The sequence below is a fragment of the Gavia stellata genome, chromosome 6, assembly GCF_030936135.1.
Source record: "Gavia stellata isolate bGavSte3 chromosome 6, bGavSte3.hap2, whole genome shotgun sequence".
Taxonomy (NCBI): Eukaryota; Metazoa; Chordata; class Aves; order Gaviiformes; family Gaviidae; genus Gavia; species Gavia stellata.
The window spans coordinates 944959-967628 of record NC_082599.1 but is presented as its reverse complement, the minus strand read 5'-3'; the positions used below and the strand labels follow the sequence as shown (position 1 = coordinate 967628).

The 22670-nt window shown below is 48.2% G+C and overlaps 1 protein-coding gene across 3 annotated transcripts in view; it reads right to left on the bottom strand.

Annotated features, from left to right (window-relative positions):
• Nucleotides 1-706: 706 nt before the first annotated feature.
• MAP4 (microtubule associated protein 4) overlaps nucleotides 707-22670 on the bottom strand; it is a 166716-nt gene continuing 144752 nt past the window's right edge. Inside the window, exons 16-23 of one of the 3 annotated variants that reach the window (XM_059818566.1) lie at nucleotides 19618-19677; nucleotides 19131-19453; nucleotides 16688-16816; nucleotides 14915-15007; nucleotides 9959-10040; nucleotides 7854-7966; nucleotides 4885-5062; nucleotides 707-4586 (exon numbers count right to left, since the gene is read on the bottom strand). In XM_059818566.1, coding sequence (XP_059674549.1) covers nucleotides 4582-4586; nucleotides 4885-5062; nucleotides 7854-7966; nucleotides 9959-10040; nucleotides 14915-15007; nucleotides 16688-16816; nucleotides 19131-19453; nucleotides 19618-19677 — 983 coding nt within the window. In that variant the 3' untranslated portion in view covers nucleotides 707-4581. The remainder of the gene's footprint in view (nucleotides 4587-4884; nucleotides 5063-7853; nucleotides 7967-9958; nucleotides 10041-14914; nucleotides 15008-16687; nucleotides 16817-19130; nucleotides 19454-19617; nucleotides 19678-22670) is intronic. The other 2 variants (XM_059818567.1, XM_059818568.1) reach the window with 2 other exon arrangements.

Here is a 22670-nt window from a genome sequence, read left to right as displayed (position 1 = left end):
CAAGAAAACTCGAAATTCTGCCTAAACGACACACACACACACACGCACACACACACACACAGGAGGGTCCTAGAGCCCCACTCACACACCGACACTACGCGGGGGACAACAGCGAGGGTCAGCATAGAAAACTACATTCAGTTCGCGGTCAGGACTCGGACCCGAGGGGAGGTGTGCGCTGGGGGCAGTAGCAAAGCCGCGGCGGCTCCCGGCCTCCTGCTCCTGTGGCCTCAAGCCCACGCGCTTGGTTACTTGAACGTACTTTGTTTAACAGTATCAAAAGCCCCAAAGGAACCGTGTATGTCACTGATGTGCTGGTAGACAGCAGGCTCCAGCAGACAGGCCGGCAGCGGGGAGGGAGCCCCAGCTCCCACCCAGCCCTTCCCGCTGCACCGCAACCCCTGCCCCGAGCCTTGCACTGCTTTCTCACCGCTCCAGCAGCGCCGACACCACCAAGCCGATGCTCGCCCTGGCCACGAGCTTAGGAAAGGTCTTTGCTGAGCATCTTGCCCAAGGCAGGAGCAGGCTCCGGCACGCCCGGAGCTCGAGTGCTGCCCATACACCCCTGCGCACGCTGCCTCTGTGCCCATCCAGCAGAGAGCGAGCCCACCAGTGCCTGACTTCTCCCAGTTCACTATAAGCCAGGAGGCTGCCCCGGCCACCCCAGCCCTCCCCTCTCCCCCCGCCGCCTCCCCCCAGAGCAGAGTCACGCCACGCGCAGCTTCAGAGCGAGCCAGGACCCCCACGAGGCATCTCAGGACAGGACCGTGTACATTCAAGGTGCATCTAATTCAGACCACAACGCTGTTTCTTCCCCCCCTCCCCAAGAGAATGTGCTACCTCTAGCCTTGGAGCACGCCATCCGCAAACACAGCTCCTTCCCCTGCTCTGCCCGGCTGGGCGAGCGCTCGGCCAGCCAGCAGCTTCTCTGCAGTCTTCATTTAAGGTCTCAGCACTAACCAGCTCACTCCCATCTCTCCAGACAGGAAACTAAAGTCATTTTTCACCACACATGGATCTCTTCCCAGGCTAGCAATATGTACAGCTGTTTCCTTAAAATAAAACTAAAAAAAAAAAAATTAAAATAAATCCATATTAAAACTGAAGCTGTCCTAGAAAAACCACACCAAACTAAACTAGTGTATCTGGATTTAGTTTGTCAGCTAAACACAGGCACAACAAGTGTTAGAGAAAGTGGCACAGAAGCACAGGGCGGTCGGTTAGTGTTCAGCTGAACCGTGCGAGAGGCTGGGAAGGTTTGTGCACGGTCCGAGACAGGCCTGAATGCCGCAGCAACCGTATGCGGACATGGAAGCCTTATCCAAGGCTGCCGAGCGGTCAGTAAATCAGATAAAAGCAATGCAGGGGGAGAGGGTGGCGTTACTGCCCCTTCGCAGGGCGTTAGGGGTTTGATTGCTTTTTAATTTTTTTTTTTTTTTGCAATCTCAGAAGATAAAGTGCAATGTTGCCACTTGCCTTCCTCCTGCGGCACCTGAACTAAGACCAGGACCCGGCTGCCTCCCTCCGCCCAGGGCATCTCACCCCATGGGTGCCCCAGGCAGAGCAGCAAGAGGAACGCGACATTTCAGCTTCCACCTCCTCTTTGGTTAACCACGAACACCACCGGACTTTGCCGTCCCCAACTCAAGCCCGCGGCTCACTCCTGGCCGCTGCCCACCAGCATAAAACTTCCCACCTCCTCTGCCCGGCCGGGGAGCACGGAGGTCGGCTTCGGCGTGCTGCCAGCCGGCACTTGCCTTTGGCAGGCGGGGAAACAGGGCTCCGCGCACCCCGTGCGGGCACAGGACCCTCTCGAGAGCGCCTGCCTGCCCTCCGCAGCGGCCGGCACAGCCCTGCCCGGAGCAGATGGACGTTATTGCTTGGGGACGCACAGCCCCTGCCTTCCTGAGGGGATCAGCCTGCTCGTCTCTCAGTCCCTCGCCTCCAAATTTCCCCTCAATTCAAGTGTTGGGGGAAAAAAAAACCAAAACCAACCCAAGACTGACAAGATCAAGCTGGTGTTTAGAATTTAGCAGTAAGAGAAAGAAGGAAGCATCAGCGAAAGGGCAGTGATATATACCGGGGGAGCGGCATGCAGGTGAACGGGCAGTCGGAGGCAACACCGTCCTAGGCCCCGGGACTGGCTGGAGGGTCTCAAAGCATCGTGACACTGCTCTGCTCTCTTGAGAAATGAGGTTTCCAACCCCAGCCCGGAGCTGGACGCAGCCGCCTGCCCCGCGCGGGGTGGGAAGGCGGCTTCAGCCCCTTCCCCAGCTCCGGCTTTTCCCTCCGCAGAGCCAGCCCCACGGCGGGAGAGCGAGAGGGGCCGGGGGGTTAGCGCTGGCCTCGGCGAGGCCACACGGCACACACAAGACGAGGGCAGGGAGCGAGCAGCGCGGGCGCGTTCCCTGGTTGGGGATGAGGGATGTGGCATGGAGGGGAGGGGAGAGCTGGGGAGGAAGAGGAAGAGGAGGAGGAGGAGGAGGAGGAGGAGGAGGAGGAGGAGGAGGAGGAGGAGGAGGAAGGGAAGCACTGGGAGTTTTCTGGGGTATATATAACCGCCCCTTTCAGGTGCAAATCTGCATTGCTTATTTAAATTTGTATTCAGAGGAAAAAGCACTTATGAAACTAGCAGACGACTTTGATGCAAACTAGTACATTTTAATGCCATTTTATTAGAAATCATGCAAACTTTAATATAAAAAATACAAGTGCAATAAGAATCTTTGTGTGTAAATACAGATTCCGGGTTATCGTGTCATTGTCGGCTTCCCAAAGAAATATTCCCACAAGCATGAGAAGCTGCAGGCTTCCCTCTGTCCCCTCCTTGAACAGCCCCCCTTAGCACTCGCCTGGTTCAGTTCACTTTGATCCCAGTGTTTTGTTATTCCGCCTTTTTTTTTTTTCTCCTTTAAATTAGTTTGACGACCCAAGAACACTTTTTTTTTAAATTTATTTACATTTCGTTTCTTTAGTGTCATTTGCAACATGAAACGAGGAGCTCACACCTCCAAGAGCAGGTAAATCTCCTTCCTAGTCAGAGCTGCAATTCCCTGGCACTGGAAACCTGCCTCCGCCGCCCCAGCCCAGGGCTCTGCTCCCCCCAACACGTTCCGCTCCCCCCGCCTCATCGCGCCCGGGGTGAGAGGTGGCCTCTCCCTTCTTCCCAGCCTCGGCCTCCCGGCAGACTCGCTCAGCCTGACCATACGGTTGCCCATCCATCCGCCTCTTAAACCACCACACACGCACACCACAGACCTGCTTTTGCCTCGGAACTCACGGCCTGCGTTAACCTGCAACTCCACCGCGAAAGCAGCCGCCTGCCCTTCCTCCAGACCGCAGGCCCCGGCCGGAAAAAGGTAAATCCCGGGGCTTTGGCCGCGCAAGCGAATAAATAAACCGTCTTTGCCTTGCTAATGCGCAGAAGGTCCTAGGCATCCTCCCGGGCTGGCGGTTTGGCCCTACAGGAGGTTTTACGAGCATCGATTCAACGCGTCTCGTTGCAGTCAACACAGGCTTCATCTGATCTGTTACAGCAAATTTTCCTTTAACACATTCTTGTGCCTTTCATCTCAGACATGGCTTAATCCCATGAATTTGCTCCATCGTTTTAAAATATTAAAAAAAAAAAAAACAAACAACCAAACAACAACAAAAAAGTTACAATTGCTGGATATGTCAATAAGAAGCCAGCACTGCAGCAGCGGTTAATGTCTCTACTCTCCTACGGTTAGGAAAAGAAGGAAGGAGAAAAGGAAACTTAGCAGGGGTTTGTAGCACGATAAATCATCAACACATCGTCACAAAGAATAAAAGGTTAAAGTCAACAGTTAAAACAGCCTAACGTGTGTGTATAATATATATCGTCATCAAACAGGATCAGCAGAAACTGAAGCGGCAAGGAGGAAAAGGTTGGGTTCTTTTAAAAAACCAAAGAAAGAAAGATCACAGCTTATCCCTATTAACTCTGGCCTGGCTTCAGCCACCAGCAGCGCAGGCGTGCTCCCACCCAGCCACCCGCCGCCCAGGCTCGCTGCGCCTCTCCCCGCGGCTCGGGGCGGCGAGACACAGCCTGGAAGTCACTAGATGCCCGTCCCCGAGACACGACACTAACGCTCGCTCTAGTATCCCCCGAAAAGCGAGAGGGACCGGGCGCGGAGAGGGAAGGAAGCCCTTTCCAGCCAAGAAGGGACCACCAGAGCCCGGCACGCTCGGGCAGGGGCGAGCCTCCAGGATGCTTCGAGGAGTCAGCGCGGCCGAAAAGGGACGGTAGCCCTGCTAAACACTGTCCCCTTCCCATCTAAAGCCAGAGGCCGGGTTAAGAGAGCCAAGCTGCGTTACTCGGGGGAGCACGTGGGAGATGGGGCTGGGGGGGGTCACAAGCCTTGCTGAGAAAGCGCTGCAAGGGGAGCTGGCTGTTGCAGCGGTGACAAGGAGGCGACTGAGCCCAGGCTCTCGCTGACGGATGTGCTACGCCAGGGGGAAGTGCTGCTGGAAAGGTTGGGGGGTTTGGAGACGACGATTTCCGCTCCGTGGTCTGTTCGAGCCTTGGCCTTCTCACGGAACGTCAGCTTGTGAGATTCAATCTGCAGCGACACAAGGGCAGGTGAGAAGGGGAAGGGCAGGAGGAGGAAAGAGGAGGAGAGAGGGGACAAGGAGGGGAATGGAAGACGATACCATAATGTCATCATTAGATGCCTGGAAAATAAAAGGCAATTTTCTGAATTAAAAAAAAGGCAAAAAAAACCCCCCCTACAGACATCGATACAAACAGTTCCGATTACAGCGGTGTGACCAGTGCCCAGGGGCGGCTGCTCTGCCCTGCTGCAGTGCTCTCCCCACCCCACCCGGCAGAGAGCGTAGAGAGAAGGCGCAGGCACTTACTTGTTTCTTGTATCTGAGTCTCGAAGCTCTGAATTTCCCTTTGGTCACCACCGCTCAGGGCAGTGGGCACTGCCGGCCCTACGCCATTCTCCCGCATCTCACTGCCTGCCTGGGCCGCTGTCACCTCTCCGTTCTGAGGGGCTGGCGGGAGCTGCCCTGGCTCCGCGCTCCCCTCAGCCTACAATGAGACAACGGGGTGGGGAGGACGACAGGGACGAGTCAATAGAAGATGGGGGTGCAGGAGAGGGGTGAAGTGTGGGTTCCCGGAGCCCCCTCCGCCCTCCCCAGCTGCCAAGACACACGCAGGGACGAGGGGGGTGTTTGGAAGTGGGAAGCAGCCCCTCCGCTCCCTGGGAAGCCGCCGTCCTGACCAGCTTTCCAGCTTCTCACAGCACTTTGGTCCCCACAGACCCATCGGCCCCACGCTGCTCCCTGCCAGCTCATGCGAGCGCGGGTGCCATGGGCCCGGCCACGGGGTCCGGAGCTCAGCACCCTCTCCCCAAACGCACGCCTCCAACGCCCTGGTGACGGAGGTCGGCTGAGGCAAAGGCAGACCAAGACGTTGACAGGAGTAAAGCAGAGCGCTACGGGGTCAAAAGCAAGCAGGTGGTTTGGGTACATGGCAGTGAAGCAGACTCCATTATTTGGGGACACATTTATATACCAGACCCAAACAATACACAGCGGACCCCGAAGCAGGAAGGCCAAGTTTGAACAAAGGACCTCATCCCCACTTGGTGCTGATGCTGGACTATGAACTGGGAGCGCAGTCTTTAGAGAAGACCCCGTCCTGGTCTGTTCTCCTGCCATAGCTGGTGATCCTACCCGGAGTCACCAACCTCTACGAGCCTTGGGGAAGAGCTAAGTCCTACTGCCGTTAGAGAAGAGACTGATACGCTGGTGGGAGCCTGCTGAGAGTAACACAGAGTTGCTTGGAAAGACATTCAGACACCACCAATGCTGCAGGGCACGGCAAGCAGAGAAGATGCGGTGTTGGACCGGCCCAGCTCTGGGAAGGAGCAACCCGTCCGGCCAGGACATGCCCTTACTGCCACGTTCAGCAGGGAGGAGTACGGGGAGGGGGGTGGCACCCTCCAGACCAAAGCAGCCCTGCTCTTACCCCACACCCTTGCCCCACAGAGTCTTATCCATAGGGAATAAGGCTGCTGCGCTCTTCTCAAGACTAAGTCAAGCCCTCTCCCTGCAGCCCAGGTAGCAATGTCAGACAGCCAGGGACTGGCTCTGGACCTGCTCACTCAACAAGCAGCAAAACCACCTGGCCTTCCTTCCAGGGTCCAAGTTCCCAGCCGGGAACTGGCAGCAACACTGGTATCTAGGTGCTTCTGCAGGAACTACAGGGACTTGGATGGTCCCCACACCTCCACGAGAGCCACGGAGGGCAGCTGAGCAAGGGCAGCAGCGCTCTTGCACATGTGTGCCAGCCCCGAAGCGCGCCCTGCCCCTGCTCTGACAACAGCACTGGCTGAGATCTGTGGGATGCAACAGGGAAATCATTTGGTCTCTGTATTGCAAGGCTAAATACTAGAGCCAGAAAAATACACTGGATGAGAGTGTCATGGATGGAGATTCTTTGCACCCATGAAGATGGGGGAAAGTACTTAAAAAATCAGACTAATTCTGAACAGGTAAGATTTTAGAACTTCAATGAAAACCCGTTACCAGCAAATAGCACCGGTATATGGACTAGACACTCCAGTAAACTGGAACAGCCAGGCACCGTTACAGAAAGTTCCCTATCCCGACCAACACACCAGCACTCTCTAGTTCCTTTCAGCTTTTCACTGAGCCCCGATTTGCCAGGCTGAAGTTTACGTAAAGGACTGGAGATAGGAGAGTCCTGATGTGCCCCCAGCAAATATTCTGGCAGTCACCTCTTGCCTTGTTTTAATGGGGATGATCAAGCACATACTAAATATAGTTGCAAATTCTGCTGCATGATCTGCTCTTTAGGACAAGGATTATTTCTTTCAAATCGACGTGGCATTTAACACAATAGCTCAACCCGGCTGAACTTTAAACCCTTCCGCAACACTGAAGTGCTCAAACAAAACAACGCTGGGACAACCAAGGGAACTCAGTGTTTAGAAGGGGTTTCTTCCCCTCCGTCCGTCTATCCCGCTGGGGGCAAAGACTGAGTCACATTTGAACAGTTCTGATGCCGGAGCACAGGATTTTCTCCGCTTCCAGAGCTACCAGCTAATTCCGAAGCAGCGGTGTTTCACATAAAAGCCCCAGCACTAGTGACTACCTAAACATAATCCCCAGCACTGCCCTAATCGGTACGTGGCGTGTTAGATCAAGCCCACGCATCCGTCACTCGGTCAGTCAAGCGGGGGTAATTTCCACCCCCCCTAAGCACAGATGTCGCGTTGCTGTAGCGAGACCTGCAATTTGCAGAGCTGAGGCTGGGGGCAGTTTACGTTCTCACGGAGAGAAGCGCTGAATCACAGCGACGAGAAGAGCAACAATCCTTTCTTATCCTCGCACAAAGGGCCTTTGGGCAGGGCTGCAGTACAGGTTACGGGCTAAAAACCGCTCCCAAGTGCTGCAAGGTGCTGTCTGCCAGCACAGAGCACCTTGATCTCACCAGCTTTAGTGGGGGTAAAAAAAAAAGGGGGGGGGGGCGGGGAAGGGGCCACAGGCAGCTTCTCCGATGGGTTTATCGCTTACAGAGTGATCCCTGCTCTCAGGTTCTTAGAGGAAGGAGCAGATGGGCAGTACGAGCCTGAGTAAGACCAAGCAGGGACCCCATTCAGGCAGGCACTGAGATGGTTCATAGCTCTCTCCTGTTCAACTCATACTTACTCCTGGGGCTGACAACAGAGGCCACGGAAATAAGTAGATGGCTATATAAGGCTGGGGGTGGAGAGGCTGCGCTACGTCAAGAGCAAGGCAAGAATCACCCAATTTAAACCCTACCCTGATGTGCCAGAGCTTGTTGCACCCACCTTCACGGTTCCTCCTGCCGGCAAGTGTCCCACGTTGTCCAGAGAACCCACTTTGGCTTGGGCCTTCTCCTTGAAGTTCAGCTTCTGGTTCTCGATTTTGACATCTCCTCCCCCTAGAACAAGATTGTGTAGGAGGGAGTTTATTAATGCCTCCAGAACAGTGCCACCGGAGATCTGTCCCCTTCCCAGCCCCCGCCAAGGAATTGTCGGGGTCCCAACGTACTTTGGAGGAGGGACACGAGCAAGTCATACGTTTAGTGTCGCAGTCTGCCTCCAGTTAAGGTTCAGCTTAAAAAACGGTAAGATCAAAGCTGATCTCCACCTGTGCAGGCCAAGTAGGACTGCAAACAAGGAGGGCTGCACGGCAAAGCCCTGGAGGTGTCCTCAGGTGGGGAACGCCACACGACCGGGAGATACCCGCACGCCAGCTGCCTCACTAGATCAGCTCGTGAATCCGTCTCCCCCAGCAGAGGTGCGAAATGCCACTTCCACCCGGTCTCCCCCACGGGTGCGTTTCTGATGGCTGATAGCAGCTGCCCACTCCTAACCGCGTCCCTTGCCAAGGTCTCTGCCAGCTCAGCCCATCTGCGTAGTCGTCGGTGCTGGGACACGTTCTGCTCCTTTCCTTTGCTCATTATCCGTTCCCACTCCTACTCCATCACTGGCAGCTGTATGACTGCCTGGACTGACACACAGACCCACGTGCCACTGCTTGAGCTACTCCGGAGGCAGCCGCGCAGGCAGGGAGAAGCCAAGCCTGGGAGCTGGGTGGGCACTTCGGCTTCAGGAGAACTTGAAAGCCAGAAAAACAACTGTAGGTTTCTAGCAAGATTTTCCTAGATTTAGAATACCGCCGTTCCCATTAACTTATAAGGCTGTACGTGCAGTCCAGGTTTCAGAAAAAAACTCTTTAAGTATTTCTAAGCACAACTTTGCTTCCCAGTGACACCATTAAATACTCGGTCCTCAGCACTTCGGAAGCTTTGCATGGCCAAGGATGGAAGCCAACTGATTCGGTCTAAGAAAAATCAGTTAAAACATCTGACAACAGACAATTCTAGATGGATAATTCTGCTTTAATCAGCCCCGGAAAAGAGGAGTTATTGTCGCGCACAGCTTGTTATTACGGAGCACTGAATAAACAGAGGTCATGTTTGTGGCACCACGTTCTCAAAGGGGGAGCGCGTTTTGAGGCACTGAAGCGTGGTGCTCGGTGGATAAGGTTGAACTGCTTTCAACCTAACAGGCTGGCAGAAAGGGTGCAGGAAACTCCCGGGAGCAGACAAAGAGAAGCTTGTAGTATTTGTTTTCAGCTTTGGTCAGTGAACTTTGTCCCTCACGCAGGGATGTTTGACTGCCAGGAGTTTTCCTGTGCAGGCAACTGTCCTCAGACACAGACACGCCAGCAAAAGTCAGTGAACTGACCATACTTGAGGATGCTACAAAGGTGCGGTTCAAGCACGCTGCCTACAGCCACGGCACCTCGAACTCGAGACTCGCCTGTGCTCCAGCTGAGCGGAGGGCTGGTCATTGCTTGGTTAGGAAACCCAAGATCCCCAGGAATTCACGTGGAGTAATTGCTGTGTTCTCAGCGGGGAGCACGTAATTCCTGCACACTCACCCAACAATACGTCATTAAAGAGCCAAAAGTGGTTTATGTACGACAGGAGCTGCTACTGAACTGACGGCTAAAAAGACCCTTGTATCTGCTTGGAAGAACTGGAGGGAAGCTACTTTATCCTTCATAGGACACATGTTCGGAGCGCCCCAAAGCCCTCTGTAAGCACGGTTGAAGCTTCCAGACTCCTGAAGGGTCATGGTAAGTATCCACTTTTTTTTTTTTTCCCCCAAATGGGGAGGAAAAAAAAAAGAGAACTGAGTCAAAGGAGTAGATTATCTTCACAGGCAAGATGAAATCCCACATCTCCTAATCCCCTGCTCCGCTGATGAAACCACCAGGAATTACTAAACAGCTAGACAGTACTTCTAGAAATACTCTCTGAAAGCAACAAACTCCTTCCACTATTTCAGTCGCAATCCCGGGCTATATTTAAACACCTTGCAATATCTGCAAACAAATTATGAGGAAATGGTAAAATTTCTACCTGGCTTATGCTTGATATTTGCTTTAGAGCCACACTTCGAGGACACTTTGGAAAGGTCAACTTTCTTGTTCTGGATCTGCACCTAAAGAGGCAAAAAGAAACAGCTTAACACAAAGAAACATTTCCTGTGAATCTGGAGGCCAATGGGCCATCTCAAACATCAGGTCACACTTAATGAACCTGCACCCCTTTTCTACCGCATTGTTTTCTCCTATTGATTTCCCGGCTGCTGTGCGCCGAACGCTACCGTCAGCTTTAGCTTTATTTAAAAGCCTGCACCAGCCAGAGGTGGTTAATGTGAGCAGACAGAAATTGAGACCAGATAAAACTACCAGATGGACGGTAACCAGAAACGGGAGTCTGGAGTTCACTCATGGACTACAAAAGCACTTGGGAGAGGAACCAAGAAAACGGCCAATCCCATGGCCATGTTCCCCAGACTGTTTCTGCCCAGCGCTGCCTCTGCCTCTGAAGACGCGGGCCATTGTCTGGGCAGCTCCAGACAGTCACCAGATGTCATCTCACGGTTCTACTCAGCCACTTTCTTGCTGTAGGGCCAGAGACATGCCACCAGCCCCAACTTTTTCTCTCTACCATCTTCAGTGAGCAGACTGACCCAGATCTAACTGTCAGGCTTTGTTGCAGCCTCCTCACAGCGGTCGTTCCTCCCTGCTGAGGACAGGACACCAGGAAGGATCATCACGCCCAGAAGGAACAAAGTGCTTGAAGAAGCTATCATTCTCAAAGACAAAACACGGGAGTGGGGAAGCTATTTCCCTTCCAGTATTATTTCCTTTCACCTTGTTCTACTTGATACAGGAACAGAAAGCCTTCAATGAAAAAAGTGCTCGGTGACGCAATCATGAAATCGTGAGATATTCATGACTCAGAAAATGACCTTCTTTCAAGTCAACGAGACAAATATTCTAGCATGGTGTTTGCGGACATCGGCTTGAATTTGGGGAGAAGTGTCTTCTCTGGGGTGGGACAAAGGTGGAGTCAAAGTGTCACAGGTTTTATGTCTTTTTGCGCAAAAAATATTTCACCTCCGACACCTGGACCAAGTGCATTGTACAGAGCCCCATTTCCAACAGCCTTAAAATTCCTCCTGCAGCGCCAGGTGGATGAAAGATTCCTCTACTCCAGAATGAAATTCTTGTCTAACTACTTGGAGATCTTTCATTTCATACAAACATAGGATAATTTACACTGGAAGGAACTTCTGGTCATCTGGTTTAACCCCCTACTCTGTTGAAATTATAACTTTCCATGGGAAAAATCAGGGGGTTTTTTGGTAGTAATGTTAAGAGGATCACCCCTCTGAATCGCGTCAGCAACCACCAGCTGGCACCTACGTGCACAGAAAGTTCTGCTATAGATCGTCTCGCAGAGAAAATGAAAATCATTCTTTTTGAAGGTGACAAGAAGCCGTTCACTTACAAGCTACTCTAAAAGCTTATTGAGAATTATCACGATAATTTGCAACACATCTTTCTCAGGAAGCATGAATCCTCCTAGTACTTGTGAAGAGGGATGAGTCAAAGCCCTGGTGTCTTGTTTGCTCAGAATTAGAACAGCAGCACAGTTCAGCCTCCTGCTACGCTGTTCCATGTTCCCGTACCCTGACTCAGCGACACCAGACACTCCGAAAAGATGCGCTCATGGCTACTGAATTTGATGTTCTTGGGGGTTGTTAGTAAAATTACTACAGCTTTTACAATGAGTACTTGTTTGCTTGGAACTGCAAGAAAACTAAATTTATTTCACAGAACGCATCTTAAAATACTAATGTTTGTTATCAGCTAGGGTAGATATACCCAGCTATGACTCCTCATGATTTCACCTGAGGATCCAAACAATTATACCTAAATGGAAGTGTGTATCTGGTAAGATTTCTAACATTAGTTGTTTTGAGTTTGCAGTGGGAGACACGTTTAAAGGCTTGGGCTTGCATTTATAGAGCCAAATACTCAGACTCTGGTGCCAGAAATAAACTTTAGATCTGAAAGCTTGATACAGAGGCTCAGATGGGAAGTGTGATCCTCATCCCTTTTAAGATTTTCTATCTCTGACCATTTCCCAATCCATCTAAGGAGGTCAAGCCAGAGGGTAGAGAAACATATGTGCATTCCAAATCACCTTGTTAAATCTACAACCACAGGTACGCTACCCGCACTTTGTAAAATCTACCTCTTTACTGTTGCTTTCTTTAAAAAGAGAGGGGGAAAAGACTAAAGCACAACAAAAGCTTTTGCCCAGGAATTCTAACTATGTTTGTGCCTAGGGATTTTTGGCAAATGTAATGTGAGTAGAAACAGTACCTACTGCTTTTGAACATGTCTTCTTGGGTATCTTGGAAGGGAGAAGAAATTATCTCTGTGGATAGAAGGCAAAATGGGTACCCAGAGCGTACCAGCTAGGAACCACCTCCCTTAGAAGCGACGGACATCCCACCTACCAGAGCAACCCTAAAGCTGAATCGTAATTTGCTACTAACCACAGCTCTTGTCCACAGGATTCCTAAAAGCTTCAACTGAAGTCATAGACTAGAAAAACAGACTTTCCAGACATCCGCATCGGCACTGTGATTCAGGAATTAAACACCTAGAAGACTTCCATCAGAAGTGATCATCGTAACTATTTGAACAAGAAAACATCTTGGAAGAGGACACTAATACTACCGTGCCCCAAAGGGAGTGAGCACATATAAAAATGAACAAAAGGAAACGCTTTTACAGGAAGCCAGACTGGTCGCTGCGCCTCGTCTACTCACATTGGTACAGGCAGTGCTGGGTTTGGGGGCGTTGGAAGGCTGGGAACCACTGCCTGAAGCTGGTTTGGGGGCATTTGGAACCTGGAAATAATAAGCACTTTATTTGCTATTCTCAAAGCAAAAAGCTTAAGTACTTGAGCAAGGAGAAAAAGTGCAGTGGTAAAAGGAGGGTATGGAAGAAGAGAAAAAGAAAGCTGGCACACGCTTGTCCCGTAGAGTTGGGAGTATCCCCAGGACAGGACAGTAAAGAGGAAAGGACAGCTTTGGTGATTCATTAGAAGAAAGAATAATTCACTAATGTAGTTAATCAAGCAAGAAAAGTATCCCCCACATTTAAAGCACATTTCTGCCGGCTTCAAAAAAAAGGAGAGTATGTGTGAGACTCATTGTCCACTAACAGGCTATACAAGGTAGAGTGGCAAAATTCAAGTGGCTTATGAAATACAGTTCCTTTGAGTGCATGGACAGTTACGTTACAACAGCTGCTCTTTAACAGCACAGCCAAAAGGAATTCTGCCACAAAACACTGCTTATATACAAACAGCCTGTTCCAAACCTGGGTGACCAAACCCAGTGAAATATGCGGTAGGAACAGAAATATGCGTAGCTAAAAAAAGTATTACAAGAACACCTAATTGACATGATGGTCTCAACATCAGTTTTTCTTTCTATGGCGCAGAGAATTCTCCTGCATGAGCATTTCTACAGGAAGCTCCCTACACACATGTACGCACTCCTATAAACATTGGGTACATCACGGAAATATCAAATAAGAATGGCAAATCCCACCACCGGTGAGAATCAACAAACTGGAAGGCAAGACAGGCAGCAGAGATGCATGTCCAGCGACTCTCAACGGGGAGTCAAGCTTAGTTAAGCGAGCACTGCACGTGTGACTTCAACATCTGCCTCTTACCATCTTGGCAACCAACCTGTAGGGAACAAGTTTGTTAAGAAACCAGATTTGGTTGCCTCTTGCAAAGATTTAAGGAAGAATTGGTCATGTAGAGTAAAGGTTCAGCCAGCGAGTCAAGTACACATGTTGTACCTGTACCCAAGGAAAAGTGGCCACAGCAGTTTGCACCAGTCAGGTCCTGTGTAGCATTTGTATCCGCTGAACCGAACATCAAACAGAACACACTGACTATACAGCAGCAGTAAGTCTGGCCCCAGAAATTGCGTATTTGCACCTTGAACGCCGCACAAAGCAAGGATGCAGGAGTTTCATCGACGCTGGCACTCAGGCACCGGGCACGGAGGAAACGTCACAAGATGTGATAGCCGGACAACTCTCCTCAGGAACCCGGCATATTTATACACCCATGGAAAAAACCTCCTTGGGATAAGTACTTCAGTGTCTTTTTAAAACCATCCAATCTTCGTATTTCTGCAAACTATCCCTAGTACAAAGAGCCTAGCATAGATTTGTTAAGGTAGTGCAGGTTTGCCCACAGGGAAACAAGCTTGCCAAACTATAGTCATGTTTTCAAAAGCTTTAGTACCCAGATAGTAACCTTGGGGGTTTTGCCAGATACTTTCAGGATATAATACTCCAAGTACACAGACATTACAAGATCAGCCTTCTATTTTAATAAGCTCAACTCTGCTGCCAGAGATACCAGTTGCCTTTAAATTTAGAAATTAATCGCAGCTCAAAGATTAAGTCCCCGAGTCTTTTCCTCCTTCTTTTTCACAGTCTCCCTTCTTGTGAAACAAGAAGTGAAATTAATCTGACTCAGGCCTGCTCTATCAGCCAGCAAAGAGTAACAGGCCCTTCTCGGCCACAATTCAGTTCATCTAAAAAACCCAACTATCAGACATCTAAAATAGGTCAGAGGACTGATGAGGTGCCTCCATTGACTGCAGAGGGAATCCACGGTGAATGAACTCCTGGGGTCAACAATGCGCACATCCTACATTTGGCCATGAATATCACGTAAACGATGCGAGAAATAGGTCAGGTGTATTTGTAGTACTATGAAACAAAACACACACGTTCAACCTAGCATCCCCTGGGGGGAAAAAAGAATAAAAATTCTCCAGCCTACATTATTTCCAGAAGCCCTGAAACTCTGCCACACCTTTCTGCCTGAAACACAGCATTCGTAAGACTGACATATAAAAAAACATAGTACAAGAGAAGGAGTTAGTAGAAAGACAGCTTGCCCAGAGCCCATACTTACATTCCCACCTCCAGGGACATGCTTAATATTGTCCTTGGAACCACACTTGGACTGAACATGGCTGTAGTTCGCTTTTTTGGAGACTATCTGGACCTGGAACGTTACAGAATGGAAAACAACACAAGGGAAGAGGACTGGTTAGAGTTGTCATACGACAGGCTGGAGTGGATGCTCTAACACGGCGGATAAACAAGGAGTTGTGTTAAACTCAATCCGACTTTAGTATTAGGTGTGAAAGCAACTGAGGAGGAGAGTGAGAAAAAAAGTGAACGAAACAAGAGGCTGCACAGACAGAGTTAGTGCGAGAGCGTAAGCGCTACCGTGAAGACCGCTTCTCCGTACACTCTACGGGTTAGCATCACCGGGTGGGTGCCTGCCTGCCGGAAGGGCCGGGTTCATCTACGTCCCCCGTCAAGCTTCCCGGGAGCTCTCTGGTGAGAGCTGCCCCAGAGCAGGGAGAGCCAGCTCAGCTGCCTCCTTCCTCCACGGATTGAAGCTGTGGGGCCACCACTTCCAACAACGCTATGGGCTGCTCCGTGTCTGCACTTTTTTTCCATTTGCTCAGATTGACTGCAGTCTTGGGTAACGTCCTTCAAAACTTCTGGGCAATAAAGCCCGGTCTGAGAAACAATTCTTCTGATGAAGGCTGTCAAACCTTCAGTTAAATTTTATCAGACGAGTCTTATGTTAATTAAATTGTTTCTCCTTTAAACTAAAATGACTTGGGACTTTCTCAAAATACAAAAGGGGGGGCTGTGAGCAACCTGATCTAGAGAAAGATGTCCCTGCCCACGGCAGGGGGGTTGGACTAGACGATCTTTGAAGGTCCCTTCCAACCCAAACCGTTCTAGGATTCTAGGTGAGCTTTTACTCACAGGGGTAGTAACTGAGTTAGAGTAACAGGCTCGTGTTTACAAAGGTTAGTCACGACACGTGTTTAGTCTGGGAGTTATTTAACACAGCACAAAACGTGGCAGAAGCTGTATCTAGAGTACTTTTTCTAGAAAGAGGTGATAAATTTGAAGCACAAAAGGAATCACCAGAACATTCTCACTTTAGCAGGTTTCCAAAAGCTCCTTAGCCAGTTCAGAAAGACTGGATTCAGTGCAACAGCAGCTCTGAAAACGTATTCCTGCCGTGGAAGTGTAGAGTGGTTTACTGACTTCTCTAGAGGTACAAATCCCGTCCGTTCATTAACAGGCTCTGCCGGATAATATCTGAACTAAAACCAGCACGGCAGGCACGCCCGCCTCACTCCCCATCCGCTCGTGCTGAAATACCATGTCACGACAGCTTTGGAGTAGCCCATCAGATGCTGACCGCCTAATGCGTGGAGTTAAAGAGTTTCGGTACAACTGGGTTGGGAATATCGCAGGAATTAGAGTCCTTAACATTCTGCAATCTTAAAACAAGCAGCGCTGAACTAAAGCTCTCTCTTCCTAGTTACAAAGTAGTGCTGTGTACGAAGAACTGGTCTTAAGGGACACCTCCGACTCAAAGTTAAGCCTACCTACCTAAAAGTGACAACGGAGGACTCTGCTCTGAAAACCTTTACTTTTACGGCAGGCGTGGAAAAGATACCTACGATAGCGATCCCTGAACGTGGTTAACTGAGAACATCTCAGGGTTTACAAGAAAGAATCGGAAAAGTGTCCGTGCAAGGAACAGTGACACTGACAGGAGAAAGCAGAAGAGTTGAAGAGAAGGCAAAGTGACTCAAAATGGAAATGTTTTCCTTCATCTCCCACAGAGAAAAGTCTGAAATAAACTCACTTTCCCATTGGGCTGTTTTGGGGCACTCTCTTTTGATACGGTTGTTTTAGTAGTAGCCATTTTAGAGACCGCATTGGGTTCAGACTTTCGTGCAGCAGCGGCTGATTCTGGCTTTTTCTCTATTTTCCCCTAGATGGAGACAAATGGATGATTTCAACCAGCAAAAGCAAAAGTGTGGGCAGGAGGGTACGGGAACACAAGCTACCCAGATAAACTTAGCGGCACAGATGACCCAGGAGAACTTCTTACATGCTGTAATTCTCAGGCAAAAGATAATCCCATGCTCAGGAATAATAAAACTAAGGGGGTGGAGGGGAAGCAACACCACTCAGACACAGGATGAAGCAGGCACCCTGCGGTCCTAAAGCAGGAATTAAGTTCTCCATTTCTCAAAAAGCTCGTAGGTGCCCTTCATCAGTATCTCATCATTTCCCCAAGGGTCACGATGGCAGGTCTCCAGGTGACCCCGGTAGATTATATTCTGCCAAAAATTTAAACCCAATCTTTTCGTAACCCAACAGCAGCGCAGGACCACTGCCTTCGCATGGAGGACATGATACAGATCTTGGAGGCAAACACATCCACCGGCTGATTTTCTTTGCCTTCGAGCTCTAAGAGCTTTGCTGGATGCAGATACACTGTGCTTCCGTTCCTGATTTCGCACCCACACACTGATTTGACTCAGGCTTTGAGATCAACAGCTGATTTAGTTTTTAACTAAGCCCATGCAGGTGGACCTAGCTAATCCAGCTAAGCAGAAAACTGAATGAAAATTTACAGGGTTTTAGAAAAAAAAAAAATCAGCAACTACCTGAGAATATCCATTCTTCTGCTAATCTAGATCCAGGTAGGTGCAGCAGAACTTGCATTTTTTGGGGGGGTCAGCAGAAATCCTGTATTTCACTAACCTACCAGCAACAGAAAGGTAAACACCCCCCCCCCCAGCACTCCTAAGGCATTCTCATACTCTAAAAACACCCCAGAGTAAATAAGACTATGAAAAGGACAATTTTCTTCAAAAGTGCAACTGTTAGGATTTAACACCTGTATGAAAATACTTAGAATGTAAATGTAAAAATGTAAAAATAAATTCCCTTAAACCGACACAATAACCCTGTAAGCTAAAAAGCTCTGCAATCCTCAGAACCCTAGCACAGTTTAAAATAACAGAACAATCTCACGTGTTCTTTTTGACCAGATGGCAGAAGGATTTCTGAACGTCTATTTGGTTTCAAGCTCCAACATATAGCGTATGAAAGGGTCACCCTCCTGCTTGCTTCAAAGTTTTTCAGCAGACTTGGTTTGCCATTTCCAGAAACTCTCGTTTTGGGGAGTGGAAGTTTCTGTCCTCTAGACCTCTAAGCTCTGAGGACTGCCCTGCGGTATCGTACAACTAAGATGCTCTTAACTCTGAAGAATAAATCCGTGCTGTCTTGACACTGCTTGTGACATACAACACCACAGCCCAAGAACACCTTGACTTTAATGTGCCTGAGAAGAAATTAAGGCTCCCAGCATGAAACGTGCTCTCTTGGCATCAGATTGAAGTTATATGCCGGGTTATTCATTACCGCAGACCTGCAGCAAAGATAAGTGGGCAAATTTGTTCCACTTTGTGGAAATTAAAGCCCTCTGACTATGGGCAAGCTGCTAACACATTTGGTCAGGTAAAGACGGGTGTATCTGTTCTACAATATCCAATAAAGGTTTTATGATTTTGCATATCCACAAAATTATTTAAACCCTCAGAAGAGGGCGACAGGTATATCCCTAAACCTTTATCATTTACTTGGTAGATATTCACAGTGAAAGTGTAATTTAAGACCATTACTGACTGAGAGCCTCAAGTTACATCTATGTCATGCGTTTCCCTACTACTCATTCAATACTACCCTCTTCTTTTCTAGTGGCCACCAGAGGTTATCCAGAGAGCAGCGTCTGTAGACCCATTTAATTTCAGCTTTAGGCCTGACAAGTTGAACAGAGTCCCTGTTCCTAGACCTGGGAAAGGTGCTGTGGAACTTGCTCCTGAATCCAGATTTCCTGCATTGTAGTGCGTTATTCCACCTTCTGTACCATTCAGCAGACACAATTCCTCTATTCAAATGCCAAGTTTTGGAATATAGACAAGGTTTTGAGTTTTCAATACCAACTAGTTTCTATGTCAGGACGTACGACAGAAAAACAGAACCACAGAGTTCTGAATTCCTGTACGTACACCAGTAAACACCATGAAGGCTCTTAAGGCGGATTCCTTCTGTACGCTACTATCGCTGCCTTGTTAATGCCTTGTGCGTAAACCAAGAACCCAAAGAGGAGCTCTGCAGAGCATAAATGAGAAGAGCAGTGAGGATACAGCCACCAAAATTAGCAAAGAGCACCCCTAATGCTTAAGAGCTCCTGTTCCAAAGCGTATATTGTTATCAACTTTGAAGAAACTTACCTTTCCTCCACCAGGCTGATGTTTAATGTTATCCGTTGATCCGATTTTGGAACGTACATTTTTCAGATCTGGAGCAGAAACGCTGCTGCTTGGGCGAGGTGGCTTGGAAACAGTGCTGGGTTTAGTCGGAGCCTTAGCAGTTGTTTTTTTAGCATCTGCTGTTGCGGTTGAGGTTGCAGTGGGTTTGGTTGCAGCAGGCTTGGTTTTGGGACGGTTGGTGGCTACACCAGGTAAAGTAGGTGCGCTGGAGGCGGTGGTAGAAGGAGTGCTGGCACTACTTTTTACTGCATTTCCAGTAGCACTCTTAGGGCGGCTCAAGTCTGCTGCAATTATCACAGTGATAATTGAAGGGAAGGGGGGAAAAAAGATGGGTCAGATGCCATTTACCCAAACATCCTCAGAGTCCTGAAGATGTACAGTGGCCTGTTTAATAAACACAGCCGCGAACAAGGAGGATTTGATGTAGATGGAGACTGAACAAAGTTACCTGATGGTGACTTTGCAGAGGTCTTCTTGGCATCTGCAGGCTTTGCATCAGTCTTGATAGCTGCCCAACACAAAACACACTGGTAAGTATTTCAGAGCGGGAGCCAGTTTGCACAGATGAGAAGCCTGGGATCCCGCACAGCAGCTCTCCACAGCTCCTCACGTGCCGACGGTCCTCTTTACCCACAGTCCCCATTTCTAACGTGCTGCTTGAAATAAAGCATCTCAAGAATTAACTGCTCCGTTTGAAAACCTGGCTGAGGTCCGCCTCCATTACAACAGCAAAAACCACTCATGTTTTCCAGCAAAAGGATCAATTCATCTAAATTCATCATTCAATGACGCAACACCTGGGGTATGGTTTGCATTTTGTTTCTTCTTAAAATAACTTTCTAAATCTGATAGCACTCACTAACATTATTTTAATCCTGCCCCAATTTAATCCCGCCCCAATTTCATTTCTTAAAAAAAAAAAAGCTCCTTTCTTTACTAAATAGCAAAAGCAAAACCACATTTGTCCATCTATAACCTTGGTATTATTGCTAGATCAGTTCTAACCAATGCCAATTTTCTTGCACAGAAGTTATTGCACATATTTTGGTCCCTATTATAATCATATAAAACCAAAAATCAATCACTGAACTGAACTACGCCTTTGGGCAAACACCAGTGATCACGACCTGATTACATTCCACATAGACGGAGGACAGTCCAAACCAGGAACGCATCTGTATTTCTCAAAGCAGGAGAAAGCCATACACAAAATTCATCAAGGGGAAAAAAAAAATAAAAAAAAAAAAATCACAGACTGAAAAATATAAACAGAACCTTATTTTAAAGAGCTCTTTGATAATGAAATTGTAGCTTTTTTACTATCGATTATGGACAAGTTTGGCTAAAATCTGCTTCATTTCAGTAGCCAAAAGGAAGGCAACATTAAAAACAAACACCAAATGGAAAAAATCTACGTTAGAAATGATGAAAATCCCCATCTTCTAATATTTAATTTCCATTAACAGCCTTAGGTTTTTAGACAAACTCAAGTAGCTGGCAGGGTATTTTATGGAATGCCAATATAGAAAAGAGCAAGCAAAAGAGGCAGATAACTATAGGCCAAGTTAGCCTGGATCATTCCATCCAGACTTTGCTAGAAGCATTCAGTTCAACACCACAGATGAGATACTAGCTAATGAGATGAAACACATTTGGATAATTTAATAAGGCCTAAAGGATATAGAATTAATACCAAACACTTCAAAAAAGGTCCTGTCCAACCTACCTAATCTCATTCCTTGAGACCACAACTTTAATTGGGAAAACCATATGGAGAGAACAGACTTAGTTTTGTATAAAGGCAAGAGGACTAATATGTTATCTCTTTTATATACAAAAGAGATGTTATTTCTACTCGTGTGAGTGCGGAGCCAAATGCTGGAACACTTTTGTCTATGTTATTAGCATGCGATGTTGAAAACCTGGAGAATGATAAAGCTACTGGGAAAATGGTCTATAATGACAGTCCAAGACTTTGATCTTTTGGGGATCTGAAAAACAGAGAGGTGGTCTTGTACGAACGTGAAAGTCTTTTTTTTTGGGGGGGGGGGTGGGGGGGTGGGGGGGGTGACGGGACGGGACACTGGGGGAAAAAAAAAAAAAAAAAAAAAAATCAGGCACCACATAGCCTGTGGCTCTTGTTTAGTTGAGAAAGTGACTGACATTTAATACCTGAAAAAGTGAAACCATGTGATTTCAAAACAAGCCATTATACACACATTTTTAAACAGTGAGAATGACTAAACATTTGAGCAAACCACGAGGAAGTGAGAGTCTCCATCTTTTGAACCTGAAAAGCAAGAGCAGATGTCCTTCTGAAATATAAGCTTTAGCCAGAAACTTATTATCCATCTCAATGCTATGTAATGAGAAACTAAACTGCGATCAGAAGAGATCCAGGTCTCCATCACCTACACCTACGGATCGAGCTGAAGTTGCACGTGCTCTACCCAAACTGACTCGTTAGTGTTTGGCTCGTTGCGATTCCCCATCAGGCCCCACAACACTGTTCATCCCTCTATCACACCCTTGCCTTCTCCTCTTCCAAAATAGGACTCCCTTCTTTTACCATTCATGACTCCTCCGTGCGTTTCCAGATCCGGACAAAACAGCTTTCACTCCTGATGGAGTTTCTCCAGCTGACCTCATCTCTCCCTCGCCCACCCAGTTCTCACTGTACTCTGGCAATGTCCCACCACCCTCGCTGGTGCAGAAGCCTCTTCCTCCGTACATCTTGCCACTTGGAACAACCTTCCTGCAACTCTGCATCATTGACTCCGTCTCTTTTCAAATGTCATCAGAAAACGCTTCTTTGTGTCTCAATTTTGGAAGGAGAAATTAACTGAACTCATTAAAACGCATTAAGCATTCTGGGCTACAGTTTGCATAAAAGACCACACAAAGTGAATTTTACAAGGACATCCACAGGATCAGTTAAGATACGTGGCTCTTGGAAAGTGCAACACTTCTCTGCACAGGATTAATTATATTTTCCCGTAGAGTATGGAATGTACATCTAGCCTAATATATTTCAACATAGTTAAAACACTACTAGTCTTTTGGGAAAGGCGGGTTATGAATTCATGCTTTGGGACTCACAGAACAAAGCAACCAACACGTATTATTAGTTTTACATGTTTATTGGCATATTTTGCCAATGAGGTCTAGTCATTTGAAAAGACTTGAGAACGTTTAACTATATTTTTATCCGACGTTAAATCTCTCAAGCTCCATTAAAATGAGTGAAAACATTGTTTTCAAGATGCTAATATGCTGCTCATGTTTCATGCTGACTGTGTTAAACTCATGGGAAGTTCCCTCTTCGGCAACAGTAGGAGCGGGATACAGTTTTCTGATGAAGCTGATGTGATTTCAGCTCCAAATTCCTCCTGCACTAGTAAAAAACCTCCATTTCTGTTCAACCTTTTTTTGTTTCTCAGATGCACTAGTTTGAGTGCTTCAAGTCCGCTTCTGGAGATTTGCTTTTCCCAAGTTTTAAAC